The 21,826-nt window shown below is 43.4% G+C and overlaps 1 protein-coding gene across 1 annotated transcript in view; it reads left to right on the forward strand.

Moving 5' to 3' along the window:
- Window positions 1-21,190, forward strand: part of ACBD6 (acyl-CoA binding domain containing 6) — a 139,582-nt gene extending 118,392 nt beyond the window's left edge. Inside the window, exons 7-8 of the mRNA XM_048497558.1 lie at window positions 6,728-6,758; window positions 20,121-21,190. Coding sequence (XP_048353515.1) covers window positions 6,728-6,758; window positions 20,121-20,275 — 186 coding nt within the window. The 3' untranslated portion in view covers window positions 20,276-21,190. The remainder of the gene's footprint in view (window positions 1-6,727; window positions 6,759-20,120) is intronic.
- Window positions 21,191-21,826: the final 636 nt, after the last annotated feature.

Consider the following 21,826-nt stretch of genomic DNA (forward strand, 5'->3'; position numbering starts at 1 on the left):
TTCAATAGATCTGTGGAACAGGACAGGCCTGTTGGAAATGTACTGTTGAATGGAACTGGTTTCCCTTACTTGGCAAATGACTGGTGTGGTCATAACCAGGATGTTCACACTGCCCTTTCCCATCCCCATAGCAAATCCCCCCTCCACCTTAAGGGATATGCCAAACTAGACACTGACCATGGTTTTCGCTAATAAAGTTCCTTGCTTAAGCACATTTCTTTAGCCAGGGTTTTAAACTGACTAACCAGGCATTCACAGTTACTGACTGCTGCCATATCTTTTGACCATTGTTAGAGGATAAACATTCATTTTAGAGCATGAATATATGATCTTGTGGCCTGCTTCCGTCTCTTGACAGCAGGTATGCAATCAGCCCCAATATGTCTGTGCTCACTGCAAGAGACTGTTGCAAATATATTAGGTCAAGTGGAAACTTGCAAGGTTTTTAGAAGTAGCAAAACAAATAGGGACAACAATAAAGACCTGAGTCAGGGCGCCAACAGGCTGCTGGTCCGGGGGCCCAACTTGGGTGTTGGGGGTACGGGGGAACCAGGAAGATGTTGGCGACCTAGCAGAGGAGCCAGCACCAAGGTGCCACTGCTCCGGTAGGCTGGCATGGCTGTTGGGGGTGGTAGGAGGGAGGTAACGCTCCTCAGTCGCGGTGAAGGTGGGCAGGGAGGGGATCAAATGTCACCCATTGGTTGGGAATTTGTCATTGGACATTCCATCTCTTAGGGAGTTATATATAAGGATCTCCCATGAATCTGTCAGGGAAGATGTAATGTAAATAGGATGTCACCACTGAAAATGGACCCTCTTGTCACCACTTGTTTGGTCTCATAATGGAGGGGGGAGTGCTAGAGAAGTCCTCCCACTCCAGATTGAAAGTGGTGAAAGACTCGGATAGAGCAGTTTTTTACATTACGTAGTTGGATCCCAAAGACAGCAGTGAGATTGATACCTCTTGATGTCAAACAACAGCAAGGACGTCCCTAAAACACCTGGAGGAGAGCATTTGAGCAAGACCTAAGGGCATTGAATATTGCATGGGAAGTGGTTGAAATACTCACCCAAGACCGGAAATGCTGGAGGGCACTCATTCCCCGATATACTACTTGGCATGATGGATTTGATGGTGGTGATGATGATGATGAATCCTAAGCAGTCTAGAGCTTCAAAAGCCAGCCATTCATATCCAGAAGCATACTGGTAGTCAGTGCAGGTCTTTTAGCGCTGGAGGAACAAGTTCAGACTGGCTTGTTCCAGTTAATACTGTGACTTCCATTCTCTGCACCATTGGAGCTGTGAACCTGGTTAGGATAGAAGGCATAGGGAAATCAGCTACAGGCACAAGGATGGTTCACTTAGTCTGCTAACACATTTTTTTTTCTTCTTTAGATCCCTTTCGCTCATACTTTATAGATGATTTGGAGGGGGAAAAAACCCTTGCAGGAAGAGGGGTGTCTGTTCCTGTCACGTCTTTGTTCCTGAGCCAATATTCCTAGTTGAAGTATTAGGGTACCGCTACCTTGTTAGCAAAGCAGTTTTGTAGCGTCTTAAGGCATGCATTTTCCAAATTTCTCAGCAGCCCTCTTAATAACAGCTTTGCCCTTTAAAAAAATTGCAAAGGTTGTCGCATCCATATTTCAGTATACACGCTTAAGCTATGCATGGTCAGAACTGTTATTAAAGATATGCTTGCAATAGAATTACACATGGAATCCAGACTTTCATTGTAGTAAATTGCTGTGCCCTCGGGTGTCTGGGTGCTTGTGGTGAGACAGGACAGATTGGCTGCATTTGAAAACTAACTTTTCCCATTTTGCTGATTTAACTTGCTTGTGGAGCACAGCTTTTCAGAATGCCTTGTTTTGATCCTCCGGATGTGCCAAAATCCCTTCCTCTCCTTCCAGTTAGGGTGCCACGTTCTGTGACCATATGTGTAGAATGCGATCCCTATTTGTTGTGGCAGTTACGTAAAAACAAGTGTGTAAGCTGACATGATAACAAAACACTGAAGGTATCATCACTGAGATGACTTCCATAAACCTCTTCATGTTTCAGTACAAATGTTATTCAGAATATTAGCATTTTCTCAGAGGTGCAACTTGAAACCGATCAGGAGAAAAAGCGTGTGTTTATGGGCTCCCCGTCTTTTCCTAGCCCTTTACACAACTTTCCTGTGAATATCTGGGTGAGGCATCTTGAATTCATCACTGGAAGAGAGGTAAGCAGTGGACCTCCCATGAGAGGTAAAGCCCCAGGAATCTTACGTGTGTTTTGCAGTTTTGGACTATAAATATTAAAAAAAAAATAGTGCCTATATATATTAGACAGGATTCCTAAAGTATCTTTTTTTTTTGGCTTCAATTTGTGGGGCCTTTTTTCCTACCTTGTTTGCACGAACCAAAGTAGTATAAAAAACAGGATTTCTGAAAGACATGTTAGCATTTCTCTAAATAATTTCTTCCCATTTGTCCATGAGACCTTTGCCTTCTAGCCATCCTTCTGATTGTGCTGATGTTTGCATTCCTTTGGCAACACTAGGCAAGCTGGGTGTACATTTTAGTTGTTCTAATTTAATGTTGTACAATAGGACACTAGAGGCCAAGAAGCATAAAATTGCTAGCTAATGTCAAAAATGGCTAACTGTTTGAAAACTGATATGAACACCAGATCCACTTCAGAGTCCTGTGTAAATACGAGAATTCACGCAGGATGGACTTAATGACCTAGTCAGAAGAAACGTACAATATAAAATCATGATCAGTTAACCATTTCCCCCATATTTCAGTATTGCTTAGTTCTTGTTGATAGGTACAGCTCCAAATGAGCTACATTTAGACAGTAATTCATCTTGGAACAGAACAGAGTATAAATAACTGTGGCAAATTTTCCCTCTTCTTGCTTAGTAACTCAAAATGAAACTTAATTATCCTGTTCAATTTCTGAGGAAAAAAAATCCTGTTGTCACTCAGTTCCATTTGCTTATTTATAGGTGCATTTTATGGTGGGACTAGATCTCCCATAATGCTTGCCCAAACACTTTATCATGTTTTCACCTAGAAAGCATGTTCTACTGTCCACATTATCTTAGTGTAAAAAGGCCTCGTTTGAAATATCCTTCCTATCCCAGTAGCTCAAGGCATCTTTGGAAATCCTTTCCCATTTTTTTGGTGGTAAAATATTACTTCACATGATTTTCAAGGGTCTTGGTGCTTTGTGGAGAAGCGCCGATAGAAGTGGGTGACAATTGTATGGCTGCCACTTCAGCCGTGGCAGTTATTCTTTGTGGCCCCGTCTCATAATGAGTTTTCATGCTGAAATTTTTTTCAGGGCGAAGCATCAGGTTTTCTTTTATCCAGCACATTAGCTGGACACCAATATATCTCATTAGACACAGCACTTCGTACGGTAAAACCGAAGAGTACAGCCCCATTCAGGCACTTGACAATACATAATGGATATCTGCACATCGTCTTCTTCAGATTTGCTGGTTTAAAAAATTTCCTCATGAGGAAAATATAAATCATCAATCTAGAAAACATTTTTAACAACCCACCAGCGTCTTGAATAGCATTTGACTTCATGGGAACTCTAAAGTACAATCTAGCATTGATTTTTTAACATTTCAGACATTCTCTTAATTTCAGACGTTCCTGTTTTGGTTAAAGAAAACAATTTGATATTTTAAAAAATTACTGCAGGATGCTGATTGGCTCATGAAATGCTACGGTGGAGGTTAGGTTACTGACAAGAGGAATTACACTATTTTAAAGGTCCTCATTGTGTTGGTTATGTGATAAATCTCAAGAACAGCAGTGTCTGCAGTTGTGCAGAGACCCTTTGTTTGATGAGGGACAATGCAGGTGGTGAATACTTGTCAATTGTTGAGGAGCCTGTGTGGAACCACTTCACATGGTGGTTACAACATTTGACTCATTCCTGAAGAGTCAGTAAATGTTGGTATCCAAACTGTAGCCCCTTAATTCAGAGAAAGCATTACTTTCAGAGTGGTGGAGTTGTTAAGAATGGTGGAGCACTTCTGAACGAAATGGAGCCCACAAGGTAAGGGTGTGGGGGGGAGGGGGCTAATTTAGCTTCGCTTTCGTGACGTTCCTTTTTAAAATAATTCCCTACAAATACACACCCTGGCTGGTTTTAGGATAGTGGGGGAAGAAGAGCTTTCTCACAGACACGCACATCATGTTTTCTCAATTCTTGTGAGAACTTTGACTGCCCAAAGAATATGGATACCTTTCCAAAGTGCACTGCTTCCTTTTTAGGGCTAGGTTACAAACCAGGGGCACAGTCTGTTCAGTGTTTCATCAGCAGTGGCTTCTTAGTCTGAATAACCAATGTATCTTAATCTGATTTATTAGCTTTACCTTTTTATTGCCATCAAGTCTGATGTATGGCAATCTCTGGTGGGGTTTTCAAGGCAAGAGATGTTCAGAGGTCGCCTGCCTCCACGTAACACCCTGGTATTCCTTGGAGGTCTCCCATCCACATACTTGCTAGGGTTGACGCCGCTTATCTTTTGAGATCCAACAAAATCAGGCTAACCTAGACTATCCAGGTCAGGGCTTGGTTTACCTGATGATATACTCCAAAGGTGTCCAACTCTGATTCTTCAGATGTTCATGGACTACAATTCCCATCAGCCCCTCCAGACATGGCCAATTGGTCGTGCCAACAGGGGCTGATGGAAATTGTAGTCCATGTACATCTGAAGCTCCAGAGTTGGACACTCCTGATATACTCTAATATGTGCTCCCTGCAGAGAAATTGACTTTTTTTAGCATTCTGAAAAAAGTGATAATTCCATTAGCAGAAGAGCAAAACCAGAGTCCCCAGTGAAGCATATTATGAGCTGAGGAGGGTTGGGGGCTAATTCCTTATTGAACTGGGCTCTGATCATGAATATTGGCTAACATTGCCTTGCACATAGATTCAGAATAGGAAGAGAATTGCAATCTAGTTCTTAGTGAACGGCATAGCCTTGGCTTCTTCGTTCCCAATGTAACAGATTGGGCAGCTGCGAGCAGCAGTGGACCAGCTGTTTGTTGCTGTTGCTTAGCACAGTTAAGGTACTACATCATAAAATGTGTTTGCCACACTTCTGTGCAGGTTGAGTATGCAGAGCTGTCACTAACGATATTTGCAAGATACAGCGAATTTTTATCTTACTGGAGCGATCAGTTTTGCTGCCTGTGGAATGGAGGAGTTGACTCTTTTCCATAACATGCTTACTGCAGAAGCTAAAGGAAACACTTCTTCACTCTGTCTTTCGTCCTGCCTGCCTTGTATGTGGGCAAGGCTGAGACCCTAAAAGTATCCCTGTAATGCCGTTTTTGTGCTTTCATGCATTGTTGTTCAGCCGCTGTTTCTGCATTTGTTTAATTAGATGTTCACTGAAAGATCTCAAAGTATGTCAAATGGAAGTTGTGAACAATAGTTTGCATTTATAAGGCAGCGGGTGCATTTTTAAGGTAGAGGCACCAAACTTGCAGGATAGCTTTGGTTAATTCTCCTGACAAAAGCACCCAATTTTAGTGAAGTTTGGTTCAGTGGGCAGTGGGGGATGAGGGCAGACGCATACCTGCCAAAGGGACATATAGGGACAAATGTCCATAGGCGCAGGCAATTTAATCATGTGGGGGCGGAAAATCACCCCCCCCACACACACACACGCACACCCCTCCTCCTTCCCCCCGCCCCGGGTCCATACTGACTGTGACTGTGAAAGGAGGTGTGGGAGAAAACTCACAGCTTGGAGAGTGCAACTGGCAGAGGCAAGCTGGAAGGGCTGAGCCTAATGCCCCGCTCCTTAAGCAGCTCTGGGCAAGCCAGCAGGCCCAAGGACATCCCTCATGGCTGTCAGGAAGGCCATAAGTGGGGCCGGGTGGAGGGGGCTGCAAGGGAGGTGCAGGCTAGCAGAAAAATCCTTGCCCTGGGATTCATGCGTGGCGGGGGCGGGGGGGGACTCTGGTCTTGTGTGTGTTGTGCTAAAGTAAATGTTTGGGTTTGTTGCAGGGTTAATGGTCGTGCAAGGACTTAGTCCCAGCTGTTCCTGCAAGGCCTAATAATAGTTCTGGCATGGAAGCGGTGGGCCTTTTTGGCTCTTAAAAGCCGTAGATGCTGGTTGCAGTGATGTAAAAATCGAGCCATACATGTAAATGCAGAAGAGTTGGGATTTCCTCCTGCCAAGTAAAGGACTGCATTGTGCTGCTTGTGCTATTGTGCTGGGTTGTTTGTTGTTGCCACCTTTTCTCCATTCAAGGTACCCATGTCCAGTAATCCTGCTCTGTGCTAAGTGTGCACTGTGTACCAGCACACACTCAAGTTGGGGGACGTATTTCAATGGTTCAGGTTACTGGGCTGAAGTCGCCTCTGCAGTGTTCCGACTAAAATTTGGGTGTTCCTACCTTTGGCAGTGGCACCAGAAATGCTGACAGTTGTGGAAAGTCAGTCATTGGATACAGCTTGCATTTATTTTAACTTCGATATCAGCATTTTTTAGCATTCTGAGAAGTGAAAAACAGAAATTAAGGCTCAATAAAAGTCACTAGCTGCTATTCATCTTCGATGTGAGCTGTGCGTCTCATTGAATAACTTATGACTAAAATGAAGAAGCACATCAAGTGGGATTTACAGTGCCTTTTAGATCTTTTTTGTGTGGATGCCACTAAATCTGGTTCCCTTCTTTTCTTTTCCTTTTTTTCAGGACGATGAAGGCCAAACAGCATTGCATTATGGTAAGTAGCGGATGAGTATGTTTGTCTGTTGTTGTGTGGACTGCATAAACAATCGCTAAAGCCAACCACGTACAACAGAAACAAATGCCTTTTATTCGAAGCTCGTCAATTTTAGTTCTGCAGGCAAAAAAACCCCCCAAGGCTTTTATTGCTGCTGCTGTGCCTGTCCCAAAGTAAATATCGTCTCACTGAGATGTCCTTGGATTTTATGGCATTTTATTCCCATCGATTTTGGTTCAAGTTGACCACTGAAGGATGGAAACTTAAGATTCAGTATCACTCCTGTCTTTTGAAAAAAGGAGTGATTTTTGTATCAGGCCGGGGAAAGGGGGTTTAACTCTGTTCTTGCACTGTTTTCCTGATCTTATGCATCCCCTGAAATATGCTCTTCACCCTGCATTAGTTCTTGTGTGTTTCAAGGACAGAGAAGAAAAGATCAGGAAAAAAATAGAATAGGTAAAGAGTTAAACACCTCTCTTCCCATTCCTTAGCTCCAGTATGGATCCGACGCGCGCACACTCCTGCTCCTTTTTTTAAAAGTTCCCAACCCAACCAAGCCTTTGTTGGCATATAGGACGATACAGGCAGGATTCCCCAAAAACATTTTTTTAAACAATCCCCAAATAAAATAATAGTAGATAATCTCTGAATAACAGAGTAACGCAACAAAATTAAAAAGAACAGAGCTATCCTTTAGGGCAAGGGTGTCCCAACTCTGGTGCTTCAGATGTCCATGGACTACAATTCCCATCAGCCCCTGCTGGCATGGCCAATTGGACACCTCTGCTTTAGGGTGTATAATTTCTAGTAAAAAACTTGGCCACCAATTCACAAACTGCAGGATCAGAATTGTTTAGCAAGTATAAGATCTTTTGAGCATCTGATATCTTGTCACAGTTAAAGAAACTAGCATTTGCATATCTTCCCCTAATTCCCTCATATTTGGTGCAATGGAAGAGGGAGAGGATTTTTAAAAAGTTGATTTGGCTATTGGTCAAAATACTATGAGAGCTTTTACCATTCTCTTAACTTAATTTTTTAAATTCCTCATTAATTTTTTTCTAGATCCATGCAATTCATGTGTGAAAAACAATGTGCCAAATCAGGAAGAAGCTGTGTCTTCTGCCTATCCTTGTAACAATAGTAGGGCCAGAAGGGCGCTTTCACACAAAATGGGGTAGATTGATCATGCTGTACGTCAGCAAATTTCATTGTAAGCAAGTATATTGTTCAGAAACACTTTGATAGAAAAGTGGGCGAGTTAAGAATTCCTTTGTCTAGGTGCCTTTTGTTCTCTCTTAACTTCCTTTTGTAAATCTCCATAACAAATTATAATGTAGTTAATTTGCACAAAGGGATATGTGTGTTTTGGTTGTAACTGATCCAAACCACAAGGGTTCTCATAATTTCCAAGCAGCGTCTGTATCCCTGCATCACGTTTTCTCTGTTGCTGCCTTGGCCTGGCTGCACCCACCTCCAGCGGCACCAATCAAACCTCGCTCGAAGCTTGACAATATCTTGTTAGTTTAATTAATCATTGTGATTTGCTCAGACCTGCAGTCTCCTGAAACTCCTTACGTATTTATTACTCGGTCTGTATAATAAAGCCATTAATTGTAGCAGACTTGACTGTAGGCACAATCCTCTTCTCCACGAATAGCCTTTCCTCTTTGTTGCCGCTGCACAACAAACCAATGAGTTAACTAAATACCTGCGCGTGGGGATGGAGAAGTGGGAGAGGCGCTTATCCTTCTTTTTATGAGGGTGTTTGGCCTGACAGCTGTCCTCGCCTTGGCAGCACTGGTGATTACAGCAAGTGTCAAACGGCATCCTTAGATAGGTAATAAATCCTGGTTTGTTCTGATTAAACGTGGGTCAGAGCCATTTGGAGGTTAAGTGAAGGACAGCTCCCCAGTACGTTCCCCTCAAATGGGCGGCCTGTTATGAAAAGCCCAAAGTGTGCCTCTCCCCCCCACCCCCTTCAGTTCAATATCTTCTCGTTATTTGTGGTCAGCGGCAGAGCTGTTTCTTTGAAAAGCCCAGGATGTGTGTGGTCTCCCTCTTGAATGGCCTGTTAGGCTTGTCGTCCCTGCCCACCATCCCCCCGCCCCCCCCCCCAGACACACACACACAGACACACTTGTTCCCCGCAGGGAATGCTCAAATGATTGCCTCTCGGTCTCCCAGAGGAAATCAGTGTTTCTCCTTGCACTTGAAGTCACGTGGCTTTAGAGTGGGGCTGGCTCTCCGTATCCTCCTGGGCTCTTCCTTCCTTCTTGGAATACCATCTGCTCTGCACTGTGGTGGGGCAGTGGGAGGAGATGCCAGAGTGGAAATAAATAATAAAAAAGAGAAGTCTATCATGAAAACCCTGAGGATTAATGGACTTGGAAGGCAAACTATGCTGAATGAAAATTCATCTTCACCTGTTCTTGTGTCAGGAGTGCCTCTCTAGCACTTGACAAATAGAGGTTCCCAGGGTATGCAATAAATTCTGAAGCTGTTCTAATCTCCAGGGGCAACTTCGCACTCTTTGGAGGTGGGCTGACGTCCTCTTGGGTTTCTCAATGCTGGTAACGCATTGTCTCGCTTAGGGACAATTTGCTCTTTCTCTGCAGAAATGCCAGATATCCGTCCATATGGCTGCCCCGGAGCATCAGGCCTTCTGCCTGTAAAGAACCCCTTGTAGTATTTAGTGCAAATGTAAACAGATGACTTTCAAGTAACATAGCATCTGCCTGTATTCCACTTAACGCAGGTCTCTCGTGGAATGATCGCAATCAGATGGTGGGCTGGATTCATGCCCGCCTTCTTCTTTTGGTTTGTTTCCAGATACAATTCTGCTACCCCACTGCCAGATGATCCTCCCGGCCACCTTGCCTGGGGCTTCCTAATTTTTAAGGCCGTCAGTTGATTGAAGAACTGCTAGTTAATTATTCTTTTACTTGATTAAGTTTAAATCCAGTGGCAAATTAATAAAATTTCGGTGGGAGTGCTCTGTTAAACTATTGATGGGAGTTTAAGGTAATTTACTCCTTTGTTTATTGATGATATCTGTCACAGCTGGAACAATAGGCAATCTTTAATGTTTCCTTTTTAATCCCCTATTTCAAGACCCTACTGCAGGGGTATCCAACTCTGGCGCTTCAGATGTTCATGGGCTACAGTTCCCATCAGTACCTGCTGGCCATGCCAGCTGGGGCTGATGGGAATTGTAGTCCATGAACATCTGAAGCATCAGAGTTGGATACCTCTGACCTACTGGAACCAAAATGGCTGCAAAAATCAAGCCAAGTATGCCATAGCTCGGCTGATTTAAAATGTACCCCTACTTTGCCATCAACTTGTACACACTTGTTTGAGACCATGCCTGATTGAACACCACAGGAATTATTCACTTCTAGGCGCATACACCTGAGACCCAGCTGGAAAGGCTTAAGATGGCAACCAAGCCCAATTCTGACCTGGGTCAAAGGTTCGCCTGTGTAACCTGGCATATGTGCTGGCAATGGATCCACAAGTGGGTGCCACTAGAAGCATTTTAGGAGAGAAGTGGGAGCTGGACAGCATCCTAAATGTTGTTGTCTCTGTATCCTGTTACACTTATGGCAGACCAGGTACACAGGAGGGGGCTACAACAGAGCTTGGGGTTCCTGAAGAACCCACCTGAGGAGGAATTTGGAGGAGGGGAACATTCTGTAGTGCTATCTGTGGCTGGCTTCAGAATTCTCTAAACCTATGTCTCACATAAGGAATATGTAGCAATGCAAGCCAGGACATCCATATCCCAGATGTCAGGGCCCACGGCGGAGAGCTACGCCTCTCTGCCCTCATGTTGCAAACGCTGCAGTATGTAAAAGTTTCCTCTACTGGCAAGCTGAAAAACATCATTCAGGGCTCCATAGTTTTCTGTGCAGCAAATATGTCTCAGTTTTTTTTCAAGAGGAGGAGACAGATGAGAAGGAAATGTCTCAATTGCTGAAAAAGTTCCAGTTAATAGAAAGGCGTTCTATAATTACCTGGAAAAACTCCTTATAAATGTATTATTGGTTCGACCGATTACCACAGCAATCATTTGCAGAGTGAATACCACAAGAAGAAAAAAAATTAGAGGCAGCTACCTGCTGCTGTGGCAATCACCTGCCTCCTTTCAGGCAGTGTCTTCTAGGGGTGGGTGATTCTGCCATGTCTCTGTTTTAGTTGGAATTAAATGATCCAATCAGTTTCAGTCTTGAGGCTCAGCAAATTACCTGTGTGGAGGAGGGGAAAGGGTGCCTGATCTTTAAGTCCCCTGGGTTTGTGCCACACAGAGCCTGTTACATCTCTGTGTATGAGATCACAGCACTGCTAACAGAAATCATGACCTGAAGGGGGTTTGGAATCAGAGTCATGGTTAGTAGTTCCAAACCATGTGGACAATTGGTGTTGCCAAATACAGCAACCTCTAAAAATCCTGCCTCCCATTGTTCCTTTAAATAATCTTCAGCTATTCCATGGTCCTCTTTTAATTAAACTTTTGCTTCTTCCCTCCTCTTGTGTCAGCTGAAGAAGACAACAAAACGTTCAAGATATTTTGTAATTACTACACCTAATTGCAGAAAGGAGTACACCGCTAATGTGTTGGTGTCTGAACTATAATTAAAAAACGTAATTAGTGTTTAACAAAGAGGATTCTTGAAAGTATAGATCCCCTTGGAAATGCTTTAGGGCAAATCTCCTGGACCGAACTTGTGCATTTACTGATGAAACCCTGAATTAGTTTAATATTTGGATCAGTATTCTAAATCAAAGAGCCCCATGGAGCAGAGTGGGAAGCTGCAGTACTGCAGGCCAAGCTCTGCTCACAACCTGAGTTTTATCCTATTGGCAGTCAGTTTCAGGTAACTGGCTCCAGGTCGACTCAGCCTTCCATCCTTCCGAGGTTGGTAAAATAATACCCAGCTTGCTGGGGGTAAAGTATAGCCAACTGGGGAAAGCAACGGCAAACCACCCTGCAAACATAGTGTGCCTAGTAAATGTTGCAATGTGACATCACCCCATGGGTCAGCATTGATCCAGAGCTTGCACAAGGGACTGCCTTTACCTTCTTCTATAGAAGAAGAAGAGTGTTTGATTTAAATCCCCCTTTCTCTCCTGTAAGGAGACTCAAAGGGGCTTATCATCTCCTTTCCCTCCCTCCCCCCCACCAACAAACACCCTGTGAGGTGGGTGGGGCTGAGAGAGCTCCAAGAAGCTGTGACTAGCCCAAGATCACCCAGCTGGCGTGTGTTGAAGTGCACAGGCTAATCTTTTTCCCCAGATAAGCCTCCACAGCTCAAGTGGCAGAGCAGGGAATCAAACCTGGTTCTCCAGATTAGAGTGCACCTGCTCCCAGACACCACAGCTTCTCCCAGCAGTGAAATAATCCCTTCACTGAGAGGTTCTTTTTTCAAACAATCCATAGGAAAGTAGACTGTATATATATCCTTGCTTGTGTGTTAAGGCAATAGAAGCTTACCAACCCAATCCAGAAAGGGCTGGCGGTCTGGACCACCGCCGCTCTGGCATCACGCTGCCTCCTCCACAGAGCTTTCCTGTGGCGCAGGAAGCCAGAAAGAGTTTTTTAAAAGTAACTCACTGTGTAAACCTCCATTGGGGAGAATAGAGATATGCCAGGAAAATCGTGGTGTATCTCTGCCGGTGGTTCCGCCAGCGCACGGGAACAGACCCGGCTCTGGAGACCGACTAAGGTCAGCCCTGCCCCCCGGAACATCCCCGGCTACTCCAGCACAGCGTTTTGCATCAGTGGGTCTGTACGACTGAGGACCCTTGTGGGTCAGGTGCCTTGAAACCAAGCCGTGCCCGGCTGTCCGGGTAAGTTGCCCCTCCACTGGCTCATTTGCCCCTTGCCCTGTCAGAATGGGCACTCGCACTGGTGCAGGGGCGTGCCAGCTCCAGAGGGGGATTCAGCCCCCCCCCCCCCAATATTGGGCAGCTCGTCATACAGATACATCCCAATTCTGCAAAACAAGGGCTTAAGTGAAGAGAGCAAGGTGCAGAGAGATCTGGAAGTCCGGGGTAATGATGACTTCTCTCCCTGATCTCTGCAACATCATGCTCCCAATTTACTGAGCCATAGATCCAGCAAACAGAACACGGTGTGCATCAAGGGCTTCATCTGGCATCTCCAAGTTGATAAGACCTTAAGCAGCAGGACTGGGAAACCCTGTTTGTGAAACATTGGGGAGCTTCTGCCAGCCAGAGTAGATGGCTACTGGGCTACACGGGGCAGTGGTCTGACTCAATATAGTGGTATAAAATTTTCAAAGATAGCAACCACTGTTGTTGGACATTGGATTATACAAGAAAACTAATGTGACCTACTTCTTCATTCATATATATGAAATAAGCCACACAGTCCTATATAAAAGTAGTAGTATAATCAATTGAAGGTCCAGCAACAGTATCAGTATTCTCTACTGTAAAATGAGGCAGTGGAGAACGTTGTGAGCCACTGCAGGTCTCCATTGCGGAGGAAGGTGAGATTTCAATGAGGTGAATAAATAGGTTTCATCTCCCACTCGCGTATCCACTCTCATATTCAGTTAAATGGAAGTAAAGTAGAGCACTTGAAAGCAGACCTTGTTAAGAGAATGTGTAAAGCACAAGTTACTGGAATTGTGGTTAAACGTCACGCAGAAGCTTCATGCAGATGAAGCTGTATCTGGTGTAGATGTGTTTGTTTGTTTGCATGTGATGCCATGCATAGAAGTGGTTGTGCAGTCCTGACTTGGCTTTCAAATGGCAAAGTGGAGGGAGTGGTTGCTTCAATTTGTACTTGAGTGTGGATAGCTAGGTAGTGAATGCCCCTATTCAAACATGCAGTAGTACTCAAACTCCAACCCTTACTCCAAACCCTTTGTGTGTGTGTTTGTGTGTGTGTCAAGTGCTGTCAATTTGCTTCTTGACTCACAGCAATTCTATGAATCAGCGTCCTTCAAAATGTCCTATCCTTAACAACCTTACTCAGATCTTGCAAATTGAAAGCTGCGTCTTCATTTATAAGGTCCATCCATCTCTTTTCCTGCTGCCTTCCCCCTCTCCTGGCATGATTGTCTTTTCTAGTGACTCTTGTCTTCTCATAATCTGACCAGAGTATAATGGCCTTATATTTAGCTTCTACGGACAGTGCAGGGTTGATTTGATCTAGAACAGTGGTTCTCAACCTTCCTAATTCCGCGACCCTTTAATACAGTTCCTCATGTTGTGGTGATCCTCAACCCTAACATTTATCTATTTTACAGATGGAGAACACTGATGCAGAGAGTCTTAGGCGACCCCTGTGAAAGGGTCGTTCGACCCCCAAAGGGGTCACGACCCACAGGTTGAGAACCGCTGATCTAGAACCTACTTATTTGTCTTTTTGATGGTCCACAGTATCTGTGTACTTTCCTCCAACACCACATTTCAAAGGAATCGACTCTTTTCCTGTCAGCTTTCTTCATTTTCCAACTTTCATATGAATACATAGTAATGGGGATTACTATCACAGTAAATAGTGGCATATCCTTATACTTAAGATTGTTTTCTAGCTCCTTCGGCTCTGGGTATTGTTTTAGCAGAGAGACTAGAGCTTCTCCACCTTCTCCTTCCAATTATGTAATCTGTTTGATTTCTATGTTGGCAGTTCAGTGATGCCATATATATATTCATCTGTTCAGCTGCCTGAAACATGTTAGCAATGAACAAATAGTTGTCTTCACACAATATGAGTCACTCTCCTGCTTCATTTCATGCTCCTAGCCCAAATCTGCCAACAGTTTTGATTCTGCTTTGTTTCCTACTTTTGTGTTCTAGTTGCTTAAGATTATCAGCACATCTTGTGTCAGTGTGTGATCAATTTCTTATTGGAAAGTTGCATAAAAGCTTTAAATTTCTTCCTCTTCAGCATTTGTAGTTGGGACATAAACTTGAATGATGGTTATGTTGAAAGGCTTTTCTAGAGTCTCATTGATATTATTTGGTCAGACTTTGCATTACAGTCCCTAACTACCTGTGCTACATCTCTCCTTACTATTGACTCAATTTCTTCTGTTTTTGTCATTCATCAAGTAAAGCATTTTATTTATTTATTCATTCATTCATTCATTCATTCATTCATTCATTCGATTTGGTAAACCGCCCTACCCCCAAAGGGCTCAGGGTGGTGTACAACAAATAACAATACAATAAAACAAATCGAATAACCCCAGTTAAGATATACAAAGCCTTCAAATTATAAAACTATGGCAGCAGTAGTAGCCTTCAATAAATAATTGATTAGTAATAGGAGACGACTGGCACCCAACCCCAGCGATCAAACCCTGGGAAGGGAGAAGATTGGCAGATGGTCCAATAGATAGCCAGTGTGCAGGACAACACGCGGGGCGGGCTCAGAAAATTTTGTATTTTCTGACTTGAAAATGCCCTATTCCAGTCCACTTTAGTTCACTCACTCCCAGGATTGAAATGGTTGAACACTGTATTTCTTGTTTTACAATTTCAAGCCAGCATGGTGTAGTGATTAAGAGCAGGTTCACTCTAATCTGGAGAACCGGGGTTGATTCCCCTGTGGAGGATTATCTGGTGAACCAGATTAGCTTGTGCATGCCAACACACGCCAGGTGACCTTGGGCTAGTCACCTTGGGCTAGGTGACCCTGGGCTAGTCACAGTTCTCCGGAGCTCTTTCAGCCCCACCCACCTCACAGGGTGTTTGTCGTGGGAGGAAGGGAGGGAGGGAAAGGAGATTGTAAGCCCCTTTGAGAGAAAGGGTGGATTCTACTGCCCTTGATTCATGCTTCTCATGTTCCATGTTCCTTTTTTATGCATCGAAGAGCTTTGAACTTTCCTTCTGCATCCGTTTGCATCAATAGCTGAACATCCTTTCAGCTTTAGTCCAGTTGCATCATATGCAAGGTATAAAATGTATTATACACACTTTGTAAAATCCTTTTTTTTAATTTTTATTGCACAAAATTAATAAATATATTATTTTTTAAAAAGAATAACGCTACTTGTAATTGTCCTCTTCTCTTGCCCAGTAGGCTAACCCTGGTTAGTACCTCACAGAAGAAGGCCATGGTGAACAATTTCTGACCAACTATTACCTCAGCAACCCTATGATGAGACTCCCAAGCCCTGCCCTGTCACAAAAGTTCCTCCTTTCTCTTCCCCTTTATGGTCTTCTCCTGATACAAGAACTGTACTGACTCTTACTGTCCCTGTTGTCCCCCCCCCCCCCACACACACACACAAAGAGAAATGGCAGTGCTGGGCTTTTTCACAGATGTTTTCTCCCACCTCATGACTCCCCTTGTGACTCCTCTCAGACGTAAATCTCATATTACATTTTTTTTTCCGATGGGGAAGTGAAGCAGGAAAGAAAATTAAACCACCAGGCCTTCACAATTTAAGGCTGCCTTGACTAGCCTTCCCGTGTTTGCCCTCACAGCACTTCTGAGATGCAGATCATCCCGACATCTGTTAACGAGGCTAAGCAAATGTTTCATGTCCAGGGCAAAGGAGCGTGGCTTTGTGGTTTTAGATTATTTTGGTTTATTCACAGCTCTAAGGAGCATGAAAGGGAACTGCAGAATGGCAAAGCGGGCCTATTGCATTTCACATAATATTCTGGCTCGACTGTATTTATGTCTTCCTGCCTTTAAGTCCTCATTAGGATCTCCAAATTAATTGCTCTGAGCAACCTCTACCTTAAACAGCCAGTGAAGCAAATTCCGATCTATAATATTTCTGCCTCTCATCTCTTTGGCAAGAAGAGGCTGCTATTCTCTCCTCAGCAGCGTACTTAACTACATAACTATTTTAAGAACAAAATGTGAAGAGAATCACATTCATCGACTTTTCTTTTAAAGCACAGTCTCCTTAAACTTAGTTTGAAAATCATTTCTTTCCCAGTGCCTGAATTGCCGCGACAGATGAAGTTAGGGTCAGTTCTTATATTGCAGCAGCATGGTAGGGTTCCTCTTTTGGGTATCGGTGTCCCTGAGCAGAGGCGACTTCTAGGAATCCTTTGAAGCTTATTTTTAGGCATCAGCTTCACCCATCCCATGTGTTTCTGGTGCAGCAGAGTTGCACCTTCCCCTCTGTTCCCTGCGGAAGTCATCTGTCTGCCGCTTTTTCTTCATAGTACTGAGATCTAGTGATTCTTTTTGCTGTCTCAAAGATAATCGTTGTTAATTTGCTATTGTTGTTTTGCTTTAAAACCATATCTGCAGTCACACCTTTAAACAACTGACTGCCTAGCTAACATTTCAACTCCGCTGCATTTAATAATGTGCAGTAACTAACTCATTGTGTGCACTCCCTGGAAGAAACTGCTAAACTGGCAACACTCGGTGCAATTAGCTTAATAATGTTGGTTTTAAGTGCAGAGTCTAAAATCACCCTGGGTATCTTACCTTGATTGGGCCTTGTATTGAAAGCGATCAAGAAATGAAGTCTAAAAATAATAATGTTTTTCTGCATTACTCTGTTAAGATTAGGAAGTTGGGCAGTTTCTTTCATGATTTTACCCCATTTTGCTACACAGTAGGGGCTATTATACTGTTTTCATTTTACCCTAGTAACAGCTCTTTGAGTTGGAGGCTTGACACGAGCCATGCAACAAGCTTCAAAGCCAAGAGTTCTGTGTTCAGATCCAGTGTACTAGCTGGGAATTGTTGTGTATCAGAGTCCAAGTGTTTACACTGCAACTGCAACTCCAATAACTCTCCCTCTTCTCTCAGGGGTTAACTGTGAGAGGCAGAAATAGGTTTGTTGCACCTTTCCTGATCGAATACAGATGAGTAACCCTGGCCAATTATTTCTTTCCATTGTTTACTACTCACAGGTACCCTGTCTCTGACCATGGACATTCCATTTCTTTCTTACAACTAGAACTATTTGTGAAATCAAAAAGGTGGAACGGAGAAGGTGTGATTCAGAGCTGATTAAACTGCATGATGCAAAACAGATTTCAAGCTGCACAAAGGGTTGTTAGGTTACAAGAACTACCCTGTGAAGGAAGTGAGGCTCAGAATGCTAGAGCTGGGATGCAAACCTGGGTTTCTTAGGTCCAACACTATAGTAACACACATGCTGACTGGAAGAACAGCCATTGCCAGATTTTCTGTCCCAATAGTTCTTGGTGCAGTATGAAATCTGTTTTGTGTGGTCTAATCCAATTTAACCTTCATACTTACCTCTTATACCGCATTGTTAAATTTCAGAGTTGGCTTTTTCCATGCTCTAAAACATATTTTTGTCCCCTTTCTCCACTTTTAAAAATATCTATCCTGAAGTGTGGTGGAGTCTCCTTCTTTGGAGGTTTTTAAACAGAGGCTGGATGGCCATCTGTCAGGAGTGCCTTGATTGTGTGTTCCTGCATTGCCGGGGATTGGACTTGAGTACCCTTGGGGTCTCTTCCAACTCTATGATTCTGTGAAGAAGAAAGTTAGGCAAGGTTGCTCAGACTGTTTTGTTGGTTATAATAAAAGGTACTACATAGCTGGTTCTCTTGAAATCCTTTTCTATTTCATGAGTACGATGTCTTGAAATTTTGTAACATTTACATGTGCTGACATTTTTAAATTCATTGAGGGGACCTCAAGTTCAACATCACAGTTTCTAGCTTCAGGCTGTGCACTTTGATTCATTATTTCTCTCTGTCTTCCTCCAACTTTCACTTCCCAGAGGTGATTTCTTCAGAGGGACCATATGCGTCCAACTGAACAGTTCAAAAATTTGTGTTACACTTTAATGTGAAAGTACTCAATATGTTCTACAGGTAAACCTGTTTGTAATAAACCTGAAACATTTTTGTGTGATATGCCACTTGACTTAATTATGTAGAAGTATACACATGGCAGTTTTATCCAGACACTTAGTGTGTTGCTCTCTGCTGTGCTAAATTGTCCCCTTAACCAAAAAAAAATAATAATGCCTGGGACTTACTGGTGGGAGAAATCGGTTGAGTGCAACTATGAAGCACCAGTCATCCTTCTGTTCCACAAACCAGCTGGGCCATTGGTTTAATACAATCACTGTGACAAGTCAGACAACACCCCTCAGAGTTCTAAATCCTTGTTGGCTCTTGAGTACAATAGCCAGAAAGGTTAGCAATTCTGGCTGCCACTCAGAATAACATGTGTATTTGCAGACAGTTCGCTGTGTCTTCTTGAACAAGCAATATCTGTGGAAAAATCAGTGATGGTCGCAGCATTAGGCCAAAGGTGGCATATACATTTTCATAAAATAAAAGTAAAATTTATACTAAATCTAAGCAGTATCTGGCACAGGATTCCATGTGCTTGTTCTACCTAGGAATATTCTCACGTCCTGAAATGTCTTCCCAACAATTTGTCTTTTCATAAGGATGAGCCTAAGAAAATTGTATTAATAGTTTGGCAAAATAATTCCATTTTTAAGATTGCCTGAAAGTTACAAAATGCCAGAGTCAAGGTTACAAGCTCTCATGTTTTCTCTGAAAGGTTACAATTTAAATTTAATATCTTGCACCTCTTTCCTTTCCCTTCATTTCAACAGGCTGTGCTTTCCTGGCTACCTCCAAAGTAATTCTGCTGTGGTATCTATCAATAAAAGCAAACGGCTGCTTACAGCCATCACCAAAACAGGACTCTGCTAGTTAACGCTTGCCCCAAGATTTCAGATTGTTTATTTTTTTCTTATGTTGTCTACAATTGCTAAATATGGTTGAAACATGGTCCAGTGTAGATTGCAGGAAACCAAAGTGTGATTAGAATGTTAAGAGAATCCGTGTTGTTATTATTATTACTGTTGTTGTTGTTGTTGTTGTTAATAATGTATGTATTTATTTATTTGGCTTATATACTGCTATCCCCCACAAACAGGCTCAGAGTGATAAACAACCATAAATACACAATTAAAACTATTTATAAAACTATTTCTGAATTGGCAGCCTGATAAATACATTTCGACAAGGATTGGGATAACAGCATTGCTTCCAAAATCATTAATAATCAACAACCAATCAGAACTGCAGCAAAATGAAGAAACAAAAAACATCAAACAAGAAGCAATGCAAGCAAACAAAACTTAAAAGCTAAAAACTGAAAGCTGAAGAGGGCTCTTGAGTAGAGTTTTCCTTCGCGATTCCTGCCTCCCAGCTCTGCTTTGTTTTCAAACTGTTTGCCTTTGTAGCCATTGGGGAAAAAGTTCTATTTTTATTAGGCCCTAGAAGTCACAAAATGCCAGAGTCAAGGTTTACAGGCTCTCTCGTGTTCTCTCTGTTCTTATTTGTTCTCCATGCTTCTCTGCTGCTGCTTAATGGTCAGCTGAGTCCACTCTGCTCTTTTCTCTCTAGCCTCGACTTGTGAGTTTTCTGACATCGTGGAGCTGCTGCTGAAGTTTGGAGCCGACCCTACAGTTCGGGACACAGAGGGCTACCTTCCCGAGGAGGTGACGGACTGTAGAGCAATCACCTTCATGCTGCAGAACCACACCGCGAGCAAAGCTTAGCCCAGAAGGCCAAGGAATTACAACTGGCCCCAGCCCAGGACTTTCCAAATGGACACGCATTGCAATAAGCCCCGTCCTTCCCCCAAATAATCTTCTTTGGTATGCTTGATATATGGAGATGGGTAGCTAGTGACAGAAGTCTATTATTCTGGGAGGAGGAAATGGGGCAACGGAGCGTGTGCAACACAGACCTGTACATCTTCTGGCCTATCAGGTCAAATGCAGCTTTTTGGCCATATATATTGTACCCTGCTTTGTGCTTGAGGAACCCCCCCCCCCCCCCCCCCCAATGGTTGCAAGGATGCAGCAGAAACAGAAGGCTTTTGTTTTGTTCTGTTTTGTTTTGGAGTTTCAAGTAACTCCCGAGGCACACCTGGCAGACCGTGTCCAGTTAGATGGATCAGACGTTTCTGTAGGTCTGAATGCTGCGTAAAGGCCAGTATTGCATGCTGTGGAGTTTTACTCATGATTGTGGCAACTGAGGAGAGGAGCAACTGCATCCAGACTGCAGTTCGTGTGCCTGCTCAGGAGCACGCCCCACAGAGTTTCCTTTTCAAAGTAAATGTGTGTGTGTTTTTTTGTTTTGTTTTCGTATAATGCAAGTTTCCTGGTGGGGAGGGGAAACGGAGCTAGTGCGGGGAGGGGCAGATAATGTGAACAGCAGCATGTTGCTTCCACAACAAAAATAACTAAGCAGTAAAAGAGAGTGCTGTGACGCTGTTGTCGGCTCCTCTCACTTGTGAAATGGAATTATGCGTGTTTTTAGTTGCCCCTTGAGGGTGGAAATGGCAAAACAGGGGACCTACAGCTATGTTGAACTCAGTCGCTATGAGAACGGATGGGGATTTCCATTGTGTGTGTTCCCCTTTCTCTGTTGTAAAGTGCCGTCTTGCTCGATAAAATACATTGAAGAAATTTTTTCTCTCAGTTGTTCCTTCTCTTCTCCTGGCGTGCAATCAGACTAATTGTACAGAGAGCGATGTGTTCTTGCATTGGACATTGAAGTACGAGTCCTCTCCAGTTCTAGCTTGACCACTTAAACTGTTGGAGAACCATAAAGTACCACCTGTGAAACCTGAAGCATCTTTGAAAAAGTCAACAAGGGGCGCTAGAGGATACAGAAAAGGATGGAGAAGGAGCTGCAGGTGTACATCTTGGGGTTTATTTGTTTTGGGTGGCCATTCTAGTTTGAGGGGTCCTGCAGCTCCAGAGGTCTAATCCATTGAATAGAATGAGGTGGCTCTGCAGAAAGGGAAGTCGAAGAAAGTGGAGTTTCTCTCAAAGGGCACAAGTGCAGGGCAGCTTTGAAGTAGCCACCATGAGCCAAGAGGTCATTGCATGTACAGCGGATAAAAACATGGCAAAGACCCCATTTTCAAGTGTGCGCTAGGAGCATACAGCTATTCCCTCTTTCTCCTGTCACTGTCAGAATAAGTCCCAGAGGCGTGATTCTTCAACACTGCGGCATATACCCCTAAAAGTGTCTGACGGTGGTATTGGGGTCACTGGAAGTGGTTTACATGGGTTAAATTGCAAAGTTATGAATTTAGC

The sequence above is a fragment of the Sphaerodactylus townsendi genome, linkage group LG05 (assembly GCF_021028975.2).
Source record: "Sphaerodactylus townsendi isolate TG3544 linkage group LG05, MPM_Stown_v2.3, whole genome shotgun sequence".
Taxonomy (NCBI): domain Eukaryota; kingdom Metazoa; phylum Chordata; class Lepidosauria; order Squamata; family Sphaerodactylidae; genus Sphaerodactylus; species Sphaerodactylus townsendi.